The sequence below is a fragment of the Peromyscus californicus genome, unplaced genomic scaffold (assembly GCF_007827085.1).
Source record: "Peromyscus californicus insignis strain IS unplaced genomic scaffold, ASM782708v3 Scaffold_12__1_contigs__length_115047231, whole genome shotgun sequence".
NCBI lineage: Eukaryota > Metazoa > Chordata > Mammalia > Rodentia > Cricetidae > Peromyscus > Peromyscus californicus.
This window is the reverse complement of record NW_026294413.1, coordinates 87987737-88008423: the sequence shown is the minus strand read 5'-3', so window position 1 is coordinate 88008423 and position 20687 is coordinate 87987737. Positions and strand designations below refer to the sequence as shown.

The following is a 20687-nucleotide window of genomic DNA, read 5'->3' as shown; positions in this document are numbered from 1 at the left end:
GAATGGTGCCCTGAGTCACAGGGAAGGAAAATTACATGTATTTCACAGGCCATGAGCAAGGCGCAGTGTTAAGCACTCTGGACATTACTACCAAGAAAGCCTGGGGCTGTCCACAGGACTTCCTGCCTGTCTTCATATTGCTTGTTAAATCTCAGAGGCCAACTTGTGTTTCCTCAGCAAAGCGATTCCTCTTTCACAAGCAATAACATGAGTTACAGGCTGAACTGAACTAGGGAGAGCATTCTTAATCTGCATTCCCACCTGTTACCCCAGCTGCAGCACACACTGTGGCCATTTCCTGGATGCTAAAACTCCTTCCACTACTCTGCCATTCCAAACAGTCCAAGTGGCAAGTGCCCAAGTGAGGTTATCTAGAAATAACTTCCCATTTTAAGTCATTTTTTTAAGAAGTAAAATAAGTCAATTGCACACTTGGACTCTATACAGTTATTGTCCTGTTTCATGAATGTCAGAATCAGGACAGGGGACTGGAAGAGAACACTGTCAATCATTGTTGTGTGGCCATGATTCCTTCCCGCCCCAACTTTCCTCCTAAAGTTTCTCTAGCCTAGGGCTGGCTTCCATCCCACAGCAAGACTCCATTTGCTTTCCACATCTGTAAAAGTGGGATATTAAGAGATGAATTAAACAACCCAGAGAACAGTACCACACGAGGAACACACTTGCAGACCACTGGCTTCTAAAACAGACAAAGAAATGTACAACTCACACACAGATGGCACAAAGGACCAACAAACAGGCAAAAGGGCCAGAGGACTGCTCACAGGAGGATTCAGTGATTTCTGTGGGAAAAAAAAACAGTCATTCTGGGTTCTCTGATACATCCCCAAAGAGATGAAGGGGCAGCTCTGTACCCCAAGTTCAAGGAATGATACTCATGTAAAAGAAGCTGAATATAATACGACGAACATAAAAAGGAGAGAGAAGAGCTGGCTCAGAACTCTTGGAGGACATACATGAGAGGCCAGAGAATGGCTCCGGGGAGAAGGCTAGGGTCACAGGCAAAGAAGCAACTCTGAAGCTTCTTTGGAAGCCTTTCCTAGGCTCGTAGGGAAGGATAGTTCTGTCCAGATGATAGGGAAGGGAGAAAGCAACCCAAACAGATGCAGACCTGAAGTAATGGCTGCTCAGGAAGATTGGAGTCCTGGAATCTAGCATGACCAGGACAAAGCTGGGCAAGGTACCCTGTTAAAAATGGCGGTGATCTGGATTGACATTTGCTACTGTACTTTAGCTTCCCAACAGTAGTGATGCTGGGAAGGGACATCTGTTCTGGGAGGTAAGCATTCTCTTCAGGTTTGGACAGGGTAATGTGGGGGCATGTGCCATCTGCAGTTATCTATAGTCTAGATTGGAATGTAGAGTCCAAAAGAATCATACCTACGGACTAGCATTCATGGTACTGGAACATACTCGGCATGCTATCTGAGGAGAAAGGTCATCATCAATATCAACCTGTTACAAACCCTTTGACCTACAACACAACCTGCCTGCAAGACACACTAGTGTAATATCTGCCCACATGTTATGGGAGTAACCAACCTTTTTTTTTTTATTGGATTTAAGGCCCACTCCATGAGATGGAACCCAATACTTGCCACTGCTAAAGTGGCCAAGAACTGGGACTGGATAAGCCTTGGGTCTAGGGGAAAACCTAATACTATTATTTTGCTAAAGGAACATAGCAACAAACTGACTCATAATAATGTACTGTTACAGCCATAGATCAGTGCTGACTCAACCCACATTAGAAAACTTCTTCTTGTAGTAGATGGGAATAAACACAGAGGTCCACAACTGGACAATATAGAGAGAGTGAGAGACTTTGGAGCACTCATTCCTAAACAGGATGTCTTCACTACTGTCCTCCACTCCCACCACCACCCCAAGGCTCAGGGATCTCCAGGGAAAGGGAGGTGTAAAGATGGTAAGAGCCAGAGGTGATGGGTGACTCCAAGGAAGCGGCAGACTCCAAGGAACAGATGTCCCTTCCCAGCATCACTACTGTTGGGAAGCTAAAGTACAGTAGTAAATGTCAATCCAGATCACCGCCATTTTTAACAGGGTGCCTTGCCCAGCTTTGTCCTGGTCATGCTAGAGTCCAGGACTCCAACCTTCCTGACACACAACAGGACTAGTGGACACATGAACTCACAGAGACTAGAGAAGCACACACAAGCACAGGTTCAAGCTGGCCAGAGTTTCAGCACTGAGAGGAGGGAGTGGACACCTGACCCCACCTCTAACCTAGAACTTATCTGGAATTGATTCCCATTAGCGAAGGGAAAATCAGTTTTCTCCAATCGAGTGTCACTGGCTATATCAACCACACTCTATTGCAGGCCCATGCCCAGGAGTAGTTGGCCAACACAAAATGGACTCAATAGTATTTTTGAGAACCTTTGGTTTCATTTTGCCATTTTGGCTTTTTTTTTTTTTTTTTGTCTTACTGGGTTTTGTCTATTTTGAATTTTGTTTTTGTCTCTTGGTTTTTGTTCTGTTTTAAAAAAGAAGAGAGAGAGAGAGAGAGAGAGAGAGAGAGAGAGAGAGAGAGAGAGAGAGAGAGAGAGAGAATAAAGTTGGGTCAGTAGAAAGGTGAGGAGGACCTGGGGGAGGGGAAATGTGTTCCAAACATATTGCATAAAAGTGTTAATTAAAAATGACATAAAGTTTCCATTCACAGAGGGTAAGAAGAATAAATCTAAAACAAACAAGCAAAGCACCAGGTGTCTTGTGCCAGGCACTGTGCTGAATGCTATGATCCCACCTACTTCAGATAACTTTCAGCCTTATAGACCAGGAAACAGAGGCTCAGAGGGTGAAAGGTTTTCCCCAGTCCCCCAAGCTCGTCTCTCCATTATTCCAAGCCTCCCTGGTAGCTATGGAATCAAACCTACATCACCACAGGGCAGAGGCTGGAGTAGAAGAAGCCCAGGGATATAGGAATGATGTCACATAAGATTTGGGTAGGGACAAAACTGGTAGCTAGAGTGATCCCACCAAGTTCTGCCTCGTGTGGTGTCCTTGGACTCAATGCTAGACAGAGCCGATGGAAAGATTGCCTTGCAGAATGGTAGTCCCCATTGCAGCTTATACCCTAAGGAGTTGCCATCACTGAGACACTGGGAGGAGTCATGCTCATGTACTGACCACACACATGGACAGCAGGAAGCAGTAGGGACCACGTACCTCTAAGGGAGGTCACATGACATGCATCCATGCATCCATCCTTCTGACTACTCGTGGACAATCTCGAAGCCAAATACAAGCCTGTAGTGTTGAGAGGCACAAAAGGCCCTGTGATACCCTTCTTACATTAACACCACTTCCAAGAAAATACCAGTGTGGGGACGTGCGTGTGTGCACACATGCTGGTCTATGTCTTTGTGTGCATGCACATAAATGGGGAAGTGTGAAAGAGCAGTCTATTAAACTTGAACCTCTCCACTCACACCATAGCTTCTGTCAGAGGTAGTTCTGGGGCCTTCCTGAGGACTATAGTAATTAAGCAGCTACCAGGCTAGGGAGAGAGATGTCTTGCCTATTTTTCTCTGGAGCTGAAGCTTTGCTTTGGTCTGTTCTCTGATCTTGACCCTGAATTCTATTCTATAGCCCTCACCATTCATACTCCATAGGAGTCAGTAGACAGGCAGGAAAGCGGGAGCCAAGCCTCCATGGGCTTCGGCTCAGAATCCCAAGGAGAAAACAAACCATTAGAGTTGGAATTCATTTCTAACATTACCAGGTCAGCCCTGGTGCTCAGCAACCTCCTTCTCCTATGTTGCCCCCACCCACATATGCAAAAAAAAAGGGGGGGCAAGGGACTTTAAACAGCTTTTTAAAGGGCTTGTGAAGGCTTCTTGCACATCAAATGGCTCTTCATAAACAACATTTTAATGATTTCTGTGTAAACAAATCAGAAACATATGGATTAAATTTTCTTCAAAATATACACATGTAATTAAGGGGGAAAGTGCTTGGCAAAATGCATTTTGCATTTTATCAAGCTCAACATTTGAAAAATAGGTTGAGACATCTGACAGATGCAAAACCAGAGCGCCCGCCTGTCCTACAACACATACTGGTCCTCTTAGCAGGAGACCGGAGTCTGCCTCATTAGATCTTGGCTCTCTCTCTGAGCTGCCTAGAAGAACCTGTTACAGTGTAGCAGAAAAACCAGTTCCTCAGACTCTGCAACATCCATCAGTGATGGGTCTTCCAGAAGCTCCTTTCATTTTGCAGGCCCTCCAAGCATAGCCTAGCCTGGCAGCCTACGCCTGGTCTTACCGGTACTTCTTCTGGGAAGTCTAGAACATAAAGAAATATCCTAGGCTACATCCTGCAGTTCACACCTTCTCAGAACCTCTGCTGGAGTAGTGTATCCCCGCCATCCCCCTCCATGACTGAGCAATGAAAGGAAGAAGCAGAACTGGGTACTTCTGAGCCTTCTCGTCTTCCATGCCTGGATTAAGTGCAACCGTGTTTTCAGTTGTACCATTCACCCATTTGTTCCTTGCGGCAAGAATCTGTTGTCTGTGTACTGTATCCAGGCTATCATAGTGCGGTTCCTTCCCTCACAAGCTCATCATCCTAGAGAGCACCTGCACTCTGGGACTCCGTACCCTAACCTTCCTACCACAGCCTTCCAGTCCTGAGTCACGCACATTCCTCTCCCCTGGATCTTCTCCAAGCAAGGCCCAGATTCTTCTTCCTTCTCAGTCTTCTCTGGGGTGAATGCATCCCAATGTACACTACACAACTCTTCCTGGCCAAGTTGTCAAATATAGCTGCCTAGCCTCGTGGCTTTCATGAGCTTCTGATGGCTCTCCCATCCTCCCGTGACCTGACTAAACTTCTGAGACTCTGTGGATCATTTCTTGGACTATACCAGAAGTTGCCAGAGCCCAACCTCCCATGCTCAGCACCCCAGCCCCACTAACCAGAAAACTCCCTCAGTCTCAGAGTTTAGCTCCTCAATACCTCCTAAAAGACTGACTTTCTAATGCCACTTACCCTGACATGAAGTGTTAACTATAAATTTTAAGGGACACATACATTTTAAGCCACAGTGTTTATACTATATGGCCACCATGTGCCAGACATCCTTACCTATGCTTAATTTTTAACAAAGTCTAATCAGGCAAGTCATTCATTATCCAGCCCAAATCATGGTTGAAGAAAATGAGATGCACATTTGTATGAAGTCACAAGTGTGGTGGTGGGGTAATCCATGGAGGCATGAGATTCTCAGTAGGCAGATTCTGAAGCTAGCTCTGGCTCCCAGCAGCCCCCATTCCAAGCAACCTTATTCTAAGCCTTCTTTCTTTTGTAAAAAGTTTGTAAACCACCCAAGGTCTTTTCAGTGTCTTTTCCATTTGGATCAGCCAGAGTAGGTATCTATTGCTTGGAAAAAACCAAAAAACTATGGAACAGCATAGTGCTGGCTGACTAGGAAAGCAGACATCAGCAAATAATCTACCTGCAGGGCCTCAAGACACAGGGACACAAGGCTGACTCTGTAGGCTCCCTGCCCTCAGAGAAAGAAGTCCAAGGGCAGAGTGAAGGCACAGAAACAGGACATGCCCAGGACAGAGCCAAGCTGCACCAAGGCATGTACACCCCTGAGGTCTGGAGACGCAAAGGAAGCTGCATTGGAGCTGCTTTTATAGGATGGGCATTGGAGAAGCAGAGATAGGGAAGGCAAGGGTAATAGAAATGAATGGTGAGTGATGAAAGGAAGAGAAAGGTATATGCAAGGAATGGAGGGGTTATCACCTGGGTGGACAGAGGAGAGAGATGGAAACAATGGTGTTGATTTGGAGAACAGGGCATCTTCTTCCACACATATACATGGACCACATGCATACGTATACACCATCCCTCACATAACGCCTAATATGTACTAGTGTGTATATATCCATATGTGGCATGTACATATAAATCTTACATTCTTTCACCTTCTTTTTTTTTTTTTGTTTTGTTTTGTTTTGTTTTGTTTTTCAAGACAGGGTTTCTCTGTGTAGCTTTGCGCCTTTCCTGGAACTCGCTTTGGAGACCAGGCTGGCCTCGAACTCACAGAGATCCGCCTGGCTCTGCCTCCCGAGTGCTGGGATTAAAGGCGTGCGCCACCACCGCCCGGCTTCTTTCACCTTCTTAAAGTGTGTCCTACTGGTGATCCCTGGGGCTTCATGCACTCTGAGATACCAACACAAAATCAGAAACTTAGTGAAACACTGTGAAATTAATTTGTGATTGTTTTTATAACTCAATGGTAGATTTCTTGGGTGTGCATAGTTTTGTAAATTACATTGTGTTGCAATGTCAAAGGTTGGACATGCCTAAAAGGTATTCAACACAGAGTGCATGTTTTTCCAGTCCTCTGCCAGATCACTGGCAGCCTCACAAAAGCCCCTGCCCTGGGCTTCACTTCTGGAAGACACTTATAGCTCTAAAGGCCTAGATGGTCCCATCTCTAAGAGTCAGACTCACAGCCCCAGGGATCTTCTAAGAACAGTTAGTAAAGATTCTACTATATCCGGAGCCCAAGACTACTCAAAGGCTTGTCTAAAGAGTCCCAAAAAACCAGCTCTTTTGACCCCCTGTGGGACTTACACACCTGTCGCCACTTGTGAAGCTGCAGTATCTTTTATGTCTATGACAATGGCAGCCACAGAGTGGCAACCACATGGGGAAGCACCGGCCTGGTTGCTAAGGAGGCAGAAAGCAGAGGGGAGACATTTTGGAGTTATCCGCCACTTTCATCTACAGCTGCTGGAAATTCCGCCCAACAATGAAGTACACGGCAGCAACTTAGAAGCATCAAACACTGCCGTGTGCTCACGGGGTCCAAACTGCAGCGGGGAGAAGAACCGTGTGCTGGTTTCCTTTGCTGAAAGCAAGATTTCCACCCCAGGGACGTGAGAGCCAGTGACCAAGCCCAGAGCATGTGTTTTGTGTACATGTCATCAGTAACTACATCTGAGCGGGAGGCCTTCTAAACATGAAATATATTTCTGCAGCTTGAAAAGAGACTTTGGGAGGCTGGTTTGAGTTAGAGTCCAGAATTTTCTTAAAGTCCCTCTCTCTCTCCTATGGGCAGTTACTCCCTGCCTGGCTGAGACAAGATATAGCCCCTGGCTGACCCTGGTTCACTTTCCATAGCCTGGCAGGGCTGGACCTGGGCAGGAGATGACAGGCAGACCCCATGAGGACTGCCAAGGGTGACTTAAATCTCATTATTTAACTCCTGTAACTCAAACTGTCAGACTGTCAGAATTCTGTCTAGCAATCTTCATGATGCTATTGTAAAGCCCATGTGACCAATGACAATCTGAGTCCCTGATACATCACTACCATTAGAAGGTACAATTATGCCTTTAAATCCCAGGATGCAATTACATCTCTATCATGGTGCTAATGGTTCAAGCAACCTTGAAGTCACTGTCATGTTTTAAAAGACCATTCTGGATTGTTTCATGTCTGAAATTACTCTATAAAATCATGTTCATTTTTCATCTTCTGTGCAGAACGTATTTAACACTAGAAATGGCTTTTCCTGTTAGCTACACTGCACAAAACGGCAGTTTCATTTAAGTCTTCAGCAGCTTTACCACTCTCCTGGAGGACTAACCTCTATTGGGCCATGCTGAATGCCAAGCCAAGGCTCCATCCGTGCCCTAAGGAGCCCAGACATGGCCCAGCCCCAAGTCCTCTGAAGGGAGTTTAGATTGCTATCACCTTTTAAAAGGGGGCTAAGAAAGAATGGCGATTCATTCCCTAGCCACATGAGCAAGGGAAGGTCTACTCCCTGGACTTCACTGTCCTCTCGCTCTCCAGAGATGGAACTATAATGTTGATAACCCAGTCTTTCAGTTATCTCATTACCAGCCTGTTCCACACCAGACTGCAAATGCCTTGAAGAAGGTGGCTATGTTTGGTAAACCAAGGGATCCCTAATAACTGTCAGAATAGTTAGTGAACTGGGGGCTGCCTCCCCGGACTCTGAAGGGAGAATAATAGGCAAACCAGGACAGGGAGTCATGAAGTGTCCAGCCACAAGACACGGGCACAAGAAAAATGTCCTCGAGATACAGAGTTGGAAGCTTATGGTTGACCACGCCCCTTAACTGGTGATTCGGAGCAATTCAGCAGCTTAGCTAACAGATGTGTGATTTCCCCAAATTGACAGCTCAATGCATAAAGCTACACAACATCATTCTATACCCTCTGACTATGTAGCCCAGGCTGACCTTAGAAGAGGACATATCCCTGCTTCTTTTCCCTACAAAGCACTGGAATTACAAATGAGTGCCACCATAGCCAGTTTGTACACAATTATTATTCCCATCACAGTGGAAAGGAATTGTGATCTCCACAGAAGGGGTGGTGCATCTGGGGTCACCACCAGAAGCAGGTGTAACAGGGAGACTAACCAGCACCCTTGGATGCCAGAGCCCAGTCTTTGGCCACTGAATTTCCAACTCAAATGGGCAGACGAGAATGTTGGGAAAATCACTTCAGTGTCCATGTGCAGAATGGATTTGAGGGAGTCAAGCCTGGACACACAGAAACTTGTTATGTCCACACGTCTCTGTTCTGGAAGGAAAGAGGACAACACACAACTTGTCTCACAGAAGCTCCCTAACCCTTAAATACCATCAAGGAAGGAAAGCAGGCAAAGGAAGAGACAAGCTGGGTTAGTAAGCATGTTTAATCTGGTGAGGTGATTTTGCAGATAAATTTGTTAAAGGGATACAGTCATGCTTCCAACTTACACAGTAGCTAGCCAGTTGTAACAGAGACTGCAGAGAGGCAGGTAGAGCAAAGAGACTCACAGAAAAAGCCTGCTGATCTCTGCACTGCACATGAGCACGAAGGAGAGAGCATCCAGGCAGACAGGTTCACGTTTAATCCACCCAGTCGGATACTTGGAATAGTTAATATGTAGATATACTCGGTGTGTGTTCCTCAGTCCACCAGCTTCTGCCCTCTAATGGGAGCAGTAGCAAGGAGGCTTACCTTTGTTGTACATGTTCGTTGGCACTTGGACATCACTCAGACTGATGTTCACAGGCAAATTATTAAAGTGGTCGTTGGGGGCTAAGATGAATTCTTTCCCCAGTTCCAAAAAGTTCCCATCTTTGTCCCTTTCATTGATCAGCACGGCATTGAAGTATTCATACTGAAAGAGAAAGTCAGAAGTATTAGAGGTTGGTGGCTCAGAGATAAGGGCAGGAAACTCCAGGCAGACCTGGGCACACAGAGTGTGCTGTCTCCTGCTTTTGTGATGCCCATCTACTTATGGAATGAGTATCTGCCACATTTGCCTGGGTGCCATAGCATTAAAGGAATATTTGCCAATGCTATTCAATATTCTTGAAAAAAAAGAAACCTTTATCTGAATACAGAGAAAATTGCTCTAAAACATTTTATTCTTTGTAAGCTGAAGATGAAACATGTCCTAAAGTAGCTTACACATTTAAGTTGACAAATCAATGGATAAGAAAGTCTATACTATGTCAGATCACCACACTTGTGGAAAGATAATGAAACAGGTCAGTAGCAGGAGAGGAAAGGATGCATCTTTATACAGAATGCTCAGGGAAGGCTTCACTGTTATGACAGTCTTGCAAAGGAGCATAATGAGGTGAGAATGCCAACTGAGAAAAGATCTAGAGGGAGTGTCTCCATGAGAGAGGGCAGCAAAGAAAAGGACTGTCCTGCAAGGTGCTTTCCACAAAAGGCTTTGTCTACACCAGCTCACATATAAACAAGACTGACTTCATTATGGAAATTAGCCTAAGGTCTTCGGGGGTTAACACATTTGATTCTTAATATATACTTATTGAAAACTACAATGCTAATAAGTAGGTCTGGAATTCCAACACTAGTGATCTACCCACCCCCAGATTCATGCTATTACCAATTTTACAATATTGCAAGACACGCAGTTGTTATGTTTGGTTAGAATTCACAGATCGGGATCTTAAAAGAATTATAATGATAAGAGGATAAACGGAAAAATATCCATGGACAGCATGCAAAAACTGGGCAGCACAAAAGCAGAGTGATGGCTAAACTACAAGAGAATTAACATAAAATGCTAAAATTAAAACACAGAAACATATATAAAAAAAGCCTTTGATGGACAATGAAACTGGACACAGCTAAAGAAAAAATCAGTAGGCTGGAAGGCATGTCAATGGAAATTCCTCCACCAGAAAACCAATGGGAAAAATTAAAAATAATAAAAAAAAAACTATGGGACAATTGCAAATCATGGAGTGCATGTATGCAGAAGGAAAAGAAAATATGTAGGAGTTAAAGAAACACTTGGTTTTTAAGGGCTGAGAGTTGTCCAAAATTAATGACAAACCACAGATCCAGGAATCCCAGAGAGCAGCAGGCACAATAAATAGGAAAGTCTACACTGGCACTTAACATATTCAAACTGTAGAAAACCAAGAATAATTCTTGAAAGAAGCTAGATGGGGGAAATGATTTATCTAGACAGGACTGTATTGGCCAACCTTGGTTGTCAACTCGACTACATCTGGAATCAGCATCCAAGTACCTGGGCATGCCTGCGAGAATTTTCTTAATTGGGTCATTTGAGGTGGAATAAACCCACCCTAAATTAGGCCACACTTTCATAACAACACATGAGAGACAGAAGCTTTTGCATTTTGCCTGCTCGCCCTCACTCTCCCTAGCAAGTTTATCTATCCCGCTGTTATTAGACCCTACCTCTTCGGGATTCTAACATATACTGAAGACCAGGTGAGACACCCAGCCTTGTGGACTGAACCACCATCATATTCTTGGCCTTCTCGTCGGGAGACAGACATTGTTGGAGTAGCCAAACCACAGGTTGTAAGCTGCTGTACCAAATCCCCTCTTAATATATAGATTCCTTATAGTTCTGGTACTCAAAAGTAGTGGTTCTCAACATGTGGGTCGCGACCCCTTTTGGAAAACCTCTATCTCCAAAAATGTAGCAGGAATCTTAGAAGGTCTTATTAATAAAATGAAACCTGAGGCCAGTTATTGGGGTGAACACTGGAAGATTAGAGAAGCAGAACAAGCCACAGTTTCCTCATCTCGCCAGTTCCTCAGCTGATCCTGTTTCCTCAGACTGGAAGCTTCTGAGTCCTCATCCAAATGGATCTCAGCTGAACTGCTTCTCAAAAGCCTGAATGCTCAACCAGCTAAAAGCTTCTAGTTTCTGGTCTTCACGCCTTATATACCTTTCTGCTTTCTGCCATCACTCCCTGGGATTAAAGGCTGCTTTCTGGGATTAAAGGCGTGAGTCACCATGCTTGGCTGTATCCTTGAACACACAGAGATCCAGGTAGATCTCTGCCTCTGGAATGCTAGGATTAAAGGCGTGTGCTACCACTGCCTAACCTCTATGTTTAATATTGTGGCTGTTCTGTTCTCTGACCCCAGATAAGTTTAGTAGCATGCACAATATTTCGGGGAACACAATACCACCACACAAAAATATTTATTCTATGATTGATAACAGTAGCAAAATTACAGTTACGATGTGACAACAAAAATAATTCCATGGTTTAGGGTCACACCAACACGAGAAACTGTATGAAAGGGCCGCAGCATTAGAAAGGTTGAGAACCACTGCCATGCTAACTAATACAAGAAGCAAGAATATTGCATCATACTTCTCTTCACAAACCATGAAAGCAAGAGGCAAATGGAGTAAACTGTTTGAAGTACTCAAAGGAAATCAAAACCACCTAGGTGGTACTATGTATCCAAAAGTGCTTGTCCTCCACATATGAGCAAGAAATGAAGATCTAGTCACATAGACGTGGAGAGGATTTGTCGTTAGTTCAAAGCTCTTCATCGAAGGAAATGTAAGCAGGTCAGAAAGCACAGTTCACAGAAAGACCATAAGGTGGGAATAAATGAAGATTTTTTTCTGTATTCTTAACTGATCCAACATGTAAAAGCTTCTTCAAAATAAAGACAGCAACAAGTTATTGGATGATAATAGTTTGTGGATGAGGGAAAGGAATCGTTTCAGCTGTAAGAGACTGAGGGTGGGGCAGGGGATGAGAAATGCTCTGTGCTCTGGTTTGAAGATGCTTCCTACAAAGTTCAGTTATGGCCAGTGTGATGACAGTAACAGACAACTGTATTGTGAGGTCCCTTCCTCACGGATGAGATTTGGTACCCGGATAGAAGGGTGTGATAAGGGAGTTCATCCCACTTGCCGACCCACCTCCTATCATGTAAAAATGGTGTTTCTCTGACAGAGGACACAAAATCAACCAGCTTGGAAGAGGGGAGCAGATTCCACCCAACACCAAATACACTGGCATCTTTCATTTGGCCTTCTAACCTCCAAAACATGGAGAAAATACATTTCTGTTTCCATTAACCATCCAGTCTAGGATATTCTTTTATGGCATTACAAATGCACTAAGATACTCATTTATAAGGCAATTTCACTACTGATGTAGTAGTACAGGGTATGTAAAAGCAAAGACCAATGGAACTTCAAGGAGAAACATAAAGCCACCACTACACTACACCCATCAGTGCTTTGGTTGGTTATTGTTGGGCTTCACGGGCAAAAACATAGTAACAATCTAGATGAAGTGAACGACAGCACAAATTGAACTGAATTGGCATTTGTATAAAAAAAAAATGTCATCCAGTAAGAACGGAATATATTTGTTTGCCTCACATGTGAGGGTACTTGCTCCAAACACTCGGCAGGATAGACTACATTTGGGGTCACGATAGATGCTTTCCAAGTTTAAAAGAATATGAGTCACACAGAGCATGTTCCTTGTCCATAGTGGATTAAAGCAAAACTGAAACAGCATATAGATTCCCAGTCATTGGGGGCTTAAAAAGTATGCTTCTAAATGACACACGGACCAAAGAAAAGGACTTTGGAGAAATTTTAAACCATAAGAAAATGATAGTTACAAGTGATCAAAACACATGAAACAGTTCATGGGGGCGGGCAGGGAAATCACAGTACCTGAGTCTATTAAAAAAGGAAACAAGACCTAAGAACAATCACCTAAGCTTCTATTGCAGTAAACAAAAAGACAGGAGCACATTAAATCTAAAGTAAGGAGGATTAAACTGAGGTGGTATTTCTTTTAATCTGTAGAACAGAATTCAGTGAAAAAAGAACCAGGAAATGAATAGAGAGAAATCAATGGAGGCAGAAGCCCGTTCTTTGAGAAGAGTCATTACAGTGAAAAGACACCAAACAAAATCATCAATGAGATAACTGGACATGAGACAATTGTCCAGGGGACACTAGGTACAAGGTTCCCAGGGTTCTGACCCAGTGTCATTTCTGAGTGCACTTAGCTCTCCCAGGTAAGGAGTTGTAACAGTACCTCTGAAATCTCTAAAACTGTGTCGCTGGGAATGTTAATGGAGACCCAGTGCCAGGACTTACATTGATTTATATTGGGAGTTGGTCTTGTAATAGTTTTACTTGGCAACTTAACCTGGTTGACTTTCATACAACCTAAGAAGTGTAGTACTGTAGCCAATGAGGTCTATCTGAAGTATGATTATTGCTGATTGAAGATTTCCCAAACACAGTGCATTATAACAAAGACTAAAGGTAGAAAAATACCATCAAAAGTCCTACATGCCTTCCATCATAACATAATATGTTAGTCATGTTCTGTCACTCTGACCAAGTCCCTGAGAAAAACAATGGAAGAGTGTTTGATTCACAGTTTATGAGGCTGCAGTCCATGCCCTGCTTTTTCTGACATGAGAGCTTGCTAGAAACAAATTGTTCCTCTCCTGCCTGCCAGCAGACAGACAGGAAGAGACCAGTGACAATATACACTCTTTAAGGCATCACCTGAGTGGCTTTGATGACCTACTTCTTCCAACTGAGACCCATATCCTGTTCCCCCCCAATGTCATCAAATTATGCACCAATCATTGTGTTAATACTGACTAGTTCACAGCCAGCATGACCTAGCCATTTTTCAATGATGGGAGCCTTTTAGGAGGCCACTTCACATCCAAACTAAAACACATTAAATTAATGGGCTTAAATGTAAATCTATGCCTTCTGTTAGACATTAGTTTCTTGGATATAGAAACACTAATCAAAAAATAATTTGGGGGACTTTATAAAAATTCAAATTTTCTCATAATTAAATTCACCACGATAAAATAAACAGGGAAGCCAGGGCTACGGAAAAGCAACAGACCTGCCAGTGACTCGCACCAACAATACATACTGAACTCAGATGACTCACTTAAAATTCCAGTCACCATATGGGCACATGTTACAAAAGAAGGTGTATAAACAGCCAAGGTGCAGACTAAAATATGTTCAACATCATTAGCCATCAGGGAAGTGAGAAATAAAACCTCGATCACACACTATTTCACACCCAAGGGATAGCTAAAATAAAAAACCCTGACATTAAATGTTGCCTCTGATACACAGTAACCAGAAATCTCACATAGTTGCTTGTGAAAATATAAAATGCCATGAATATTTTGGAAAAATATTTTGTGCTTTCTCACAAAGTAAAACATATACCACCCTACAAACCAGCGGTCCCTGCCGTAGGGAAATGAGAACATACGCCCACAAGAAAATACTTACATGAATGTTCACAAAGGCCCCTTTCATAACAGTCCCAAAATAGAAATAACCAAAATATCCCAAGAGATGAAGGGATAAATGAGTCTTTGATATCTTCATGCAATGGGTTAGCATTTGAGAGCAAATTACAGATACACTGAATACATGAATAAATCTCAGGTGCATTATGGGCACACATGTGAGATTCCATTTATTGAAAGTCCTAAAAAGGACAAGCCTATTGTACAACTGTGAGGCAAGGTGGAGGTATTGGGAAGCTCCCCTTTTTATGTAGTGTGGGCCACGTGGATTTATTCATTTCTCAGTATTCATTAGATTGAATACTAAAAACAAGATAAAATAAAAAAACAACTGTTTCACTAAATAGGAATGGATACCTCAAAAATATAGTCACAGAATCTTTTAATTGTCTTTAAAATTATCAATTCATGAACTTTAATTTTACATATTTTTATATGTATATGTGTGTTGCATGCACGCATGCATAGTCACCTGTGTGGGCACACATGGTGTGGGTGCATATGCTTGTACATTTAGGTGTAGGCCAGAGGTCATCATCTAGGGTCTTCCTTGATCACTGTCTACCTTATTTACTAAAGCAAGATCTCTCGATGAACCCAAAGCTCCTGGCTTTCAATAGTCTGCCTAGCTGGCTGCTCCAAGGACCCCCCTCCCCCTCTCAGCCTCGGGAGTGCTGAGATTGCAGGCATGCATCCCACCTGCCTGGCGTTTGCATGCTTGCTGGGGACCTGAACTCTGGTCCTCATGCTTACATGGCAAGCATTTTATCCAAGGAGCCATCTCCCTAGCCCCCAATCCCCGATCTTTAGAGCATCAGAATTTAAATGAACAATCCCCACCCCTCTGTTTTTTTTTTAAAGCACCATTTACTTGACAAGTACCATAAACAGAAGTAGCCATATCTTTCTCCTAAAAGAGAAAAAACTTGATCACCAGGATCACGGGGGCTTCTTATGAGGACTCTGCTTTCTAGGCATCTCCCAAGGGCTTCACAGCCTGCCACACTTTCTCAAGCTCACACTTTCACCTCCCTACTCCCAGGGGGCTGATAGTTCCATTCACAAAAACAAAGCCATGCCCTGCCCCCTAAATGACAGTGTAGCTGTGGCTCACACATCCTGGAGGCAGCTTCTAAACTTTCATGTAATTGGTTAAGTCTCATGACTCAGGATATAGATGAAGTAAGGATGGAAACGTAACACTTTCCTCAGTGGGGAGTCATGTTTTATCAAGGACAACTGTGTGTTCAGCTTGTCCTGCCTGAGCTCATGTGTCCACCTGTACTGATTTCAAAAAGTCTGCCTTATCATAAGCAAGAAGAAATATTCTTCAGGGAGGTAGGATAGCTCAGCAGGTAAAGACACTTGCTGTCAGGCCTGCTGAACTGAGTTTGAACCTTAGGACCTACATGGTAGGAGGAGAAAACCAGCTTCTGCAAGCTGTCTTCTGACCGCTATCCTCATGCACACAAACACACATAAAACAATAGCAATAATAAAATAATAATTCCCCAGGCTTCAGAAGACATTGCCGTCATCACCAGGCTCAGAAACTCTGACCATGGGATTGAGGAAACGGCATGCTTAGTCCACATCACCTTAACATTTCTAATTCTTCCTCACACGCCTAGGGTTGTTAGTGAGTGTTTGGAAGACCTACCAGGTGTGGCAGGAGCACAGAGGATATGGATCCGGAAGACCAGATGGAGCATGCAACATACAAGAACCAAAGTGGCAAGTGTGTTGACCTCAGAGCTTGCCCTGGTCAGAGGATGAGGGATGTAGTGATTCACTAAGGGATTGTCTCAAGTTCTTCTACAGAGCAGGACAGGCAGGCTTTTCTAGCAGCAGTTAGGCAGCAAACATCTCAGGCTTTGGAGTTTTTGCTTCAGTATTTCATACATAATGAATTGGTCCATTAAAACTTAATTTACCTCTAGTTTACATAATAGAACAGAAGCTGTAGCCTTCAGTATGTAGTTGGCCAGTCCTTGCACTAGAGTGCTGTGGGGCCTGGGAGAGGCAGAAATAAAACACCACAAAGTCCTTGGGTAATGGAGATCTAAAAGATGTCTGGGAAAAGGTTCTTAGAATATGGGGGCCTGGGCTATGTGGAGGAGAGACACAGCAATAACTAGGCTTGGAAGCCTGTGTGGGGAGATGGGGACACACAGTGACCCAGGCTAGCTGATGTGTGGGTAGAAAGGGGAGCTCTAAGAAGAAGGCAGAAGGAGCCAAGGGAGAGCATCCCAGATTCTGGATGAAGAACCTGGACATTTTTAGTTGTGAGCCTAATATTTATTGGCTGGGCCATCTCTCCAGTCCTCATTTTCTAGATTTTATTTTTTATCTACAAGCATTCTTTCCACTTAGAGGGTTTTGAGCAGCATCTCCAACATATATATTTGTTTAGAACTCATTTGTAGTACTAAAATATTATGCTAACATGTACACATCATAAAACACCTCTAAAATTTATATACAAGCTGGGCCTTGTGGTGGATGAAGACTGATGCAGGAGGATTACAAATTGAAGGCCTCCTTGGGTTACAGAGCAAATTCAAAGGCAGATAACTGTCTCAAAATGAGAAACAAAGAAAGGTCTAGGGAAGTAGCTCAGTGACAGAGCATGCACCATGTGGGAGACCCTGTATTTAATCCCTTGTAGACCAAACCATCCAACCAACCAACCAACACAGAAAATGATACTCAAAGTGACTAGAAATAATAAAGGCCTTATTGGATGTCCTGGGGGCTCACCTTGCACATCTCAGGGACCATACTTAAATGCTGTATCCCAGAGTGGTATTTTCCAAGGAGGATCTGAGAGCTGTGAACCATGCCGCAGAATAATGTCAAGGGATCTTTAGTCTAATGAACAAAGTTTGGAAACTACATGAAAAGCCAGGGTTCATTAACATCAAAAAGAGAGCTGGTGAGATGGCTATAAGCCATTTGTTGCAAGGTTTCTCAGAGCCTTCAACTCACTTTGACAACGAACAATGCATACATTAAACTGGGTTGGGGTTTGGTGGGATGTCGTGTGGAACATTCTCCAAGTTTGTCTGACAGACTACTATCCATTTAAGCATCATGGAGCTCACTGTGCGCGCGCGCGCGCGTGTGTGTGTGTGTGTGTGTGTGTGTGTGTGTGTGTGTGTGTGTGTACCGATTAAAAGATAGCATGTGCATGCACACACACACGCACATGCTATCTTTTAATCGGTACACACATCTTCATGGGAACAGTTCCATGCTGCAAGAGTTGTGTCTGTGTCATATACCATGGCATTCCCAGCCCCAGCACAGTGGCATTGTTGATGACTTGGTGGCTAATGGACTAGATGAGAGTTTCAGCATCCACTTGGGTGGCAGGCCTCTCCTGTGTTACACAGACATTGCTCTGTGGTCAGCTTTGTGCATCTCCACGATGTCCACAGGGTTCATGTGGACTGAAGATGGGGAAACAGCATGGCCAAATTTACAACACGTCGTGGCATCTGCCACTATTGTGGACACTGGAGTGGGTACCAGAGAAGAGGGATGAATGACAAAGAAGTGACTGGGGCTGACGCTCTGCATTGTCACTATCAGGTAAAGAGAACAGTGGTTCCATTGTCCACCCCTCTGGCTAGAGGGGTCCTCTTCTATACTGTTGTTGACACAGACCATGACTACTTTCAGTTCTGATGGGGTGTGGTCCAGGTCAGGCTGGAGGTGCTATGGGTCTCCTTAGTGGAGCATGGGAAGGCTCTGTTTGTGTGCCCTCCCTGACAGGAAGGCTGTGGCCAAGTGAAGCTTCTGAGACAGCATCTCTACCACAGGAAACTCAGTCCTCCTCTGAAGTATGGCCCAGCCCTTTCCTGCCACCCACAGCCTCGAAACTCATCACTCCCCAGTTTAGGGTCTGGCAATCCAGAGAGTAAATATTTTAGGTTTTGCAGACCAGACAGTCTATGTTGCAACATACAATTTGGCTATTTTAGTGAAGGCAGCCAAGTGCAAGGCATAAACAAAGGGATGTGACTGGGCTCCAATAAAACTTTATTTACACAAGCAAGCAGCTGGCAGAAGAGAGCCTGCAAGCCCTCATTTTCCTATGTCCTGCCTAGATTCTTTCTTTATCCTGTGTGACAGGAACCTACTCTCCACCAGCAAGATGTCCCAAGGCAGTACATCTCCACACTGTTAGAACCTTAGTACAATTAAATTGTGTCCGCAGACAGGGCCCTAGCACTGGGATTCCTTCAGCCGTCCCAAGAGACTCAGTATGCAGTACAGGCTGAGCCATGGTGCTTTGGAGGGTGGCGGCTGCTGCTTCCTGCTGGATAAGTCACAAAACAGAAGAACCTCATGGTACTACTCAAGGCCCTGCTGTGTGGGTGGCAAGCATGTGATGTACCCAGTGATTCTATTCTGCCTTAAAAATCTTTTGTTTGCTTCCTATGTGTGCATGCCACAGACACAATCTCCTGCAACATCCCAGAGAGGTGGGCCTGTACATCACTCCACACTGACTCATGCCTGAACCTGACAGGGGCAACTCATGAAACCCAGCCTGGAGGGGAGATCCTAGACACTCAGTTGAGAACCCTTTCAGTAAGTGACCATGGGCCAGGTTCTCTCCAGGGAAAGTGCAGAGACAGACAGATACATGGAATAGTAGGATAATTATGTGCAGGATAACTGAGTGTTTATAAATGCCTATGTTTGCTTCCATCATCCCATCTGTACGATGAAGAGCTGTAAATGCCTTCACAGCTGTGTGCCAAGCTGCTATCATAGCACCCAGCAGAGCTAGGACAGGTAAGAACTCAACAATGGGTATCCATGGAAACAAGCTCCACCCCACCTGGAAGGTACAGACTCTCTCACTCTTCTCGAAGCCCTTCTTACCACTGGACGATCTGGCCTTTTCCGTTCTTTTATGGTATTCACAACACTGGAAACCCCTGAAGGATGTGTTCTGAAGGCTGGCCCCCTTAGAACCTGTTGACATCACAGATCCCTAGATGTCTGAAGCATCTGCCCTGCCCCAAAGCCCTCCTTCACTATTCCTACTGCTAAGCCCTTTACCCAAAGGCCCTAACAGATATGACCAACCAACGACACAGAAGGACATTTTCATACTCCCAACAGGATAGGGAGAATCGCCGAGCTGCCTGATTCCCATGCAGTGTGGATTTCACATTCTGCACTATTCAAGATGCTAGATCCCAGGCTATCTGGCCATAAGAACCAGATGGGCCGGGCGGTGGTGGCACACGCCTTTAATCCCAGCACTCGGGAGGCAGAGCCAGGCGGATCTCTGTGAGTTCGAGGCCAGCCTGGACTACCAAGTGAGTTCCAGGAAAGGCGCAAAGCTACACAGAGAAACCCTGTCTCAAAAAAAAAAAAAAAAAAAAAAAAAGAACCAGACTTGGGAGCTGAGTGTACAGGGAAGCACCACATTCGCTTCCTACGGCATTCTGACATACTTGGGCTCGGTTTCATTTTCTGTAGGGTTGAGGGGGTGACACTCCTTCAGATCTTTCTGAAGATGAACTAGAAAGGGATAAAGTGTACAGGAGCAGTGGGCATAGTGCCAACAACAAGCTCTCCATGTGTTTGGGTTCTCCCCTCTCAAGCTTGTTTTCCCACCCTTTCTTGCTCTGGGATGATAGCCAGCTTTTTACAACTTAGATTAGAAAATAAAAATTAATAGGAAGATTAGTCCCAAATGAGGCGCGCAAATATCCAACTCTCCAGGCATGCATGCCCTGCGCATAAGTGACACATACCCGTACTCAGCCCAGCCTCTCTCAGACATCTAGTGCCATTTGGTTACTGCTCGGTAATCTCGTTTTCTCTTCATGGGTGAAAATTGATTTGTAAATGATCTGTTCCAGGATATTTCTGAGTATTATCATTACATTAACTCACTTATAATTCCCCAAGTGTCAGAGCTCCTTTAAGAAAAAAGATAATGAATATCCCTCTTCTGCCATCTGGAATCTGCAGCCTGAGAGGCACTTGTG

The 20687-nt window shown here is 44.3% G+C and overlaps 1 protein-coding gene across 2 annotated transcripts in view; it reads right to left on the bottom strand.

Annotated features, from left to right (window-relative positions):
* Cacna2d3 (calcium voltage-gated channel auxiliary subunit alpha2delta 3) overlaps nucleotides 1-20687 on the bottom strand; it is an 844638-nt gene that overhangs the window by 488062 nt on the left and 335889 nt on the right. For both annotated transcript variants that reach the window (XM_052733778.1, XM_052733779.1), the window contains exon 5: nucleotides 9040-9202. In XM_052733778.1, the coding sequence (XP_052589738.1) occupies nucleotides 9040-9202 (163 nt within the window). The remainder of the gene's footprint in view (nucleotides 1-9039; nucleotides 9203-20687) is intronic.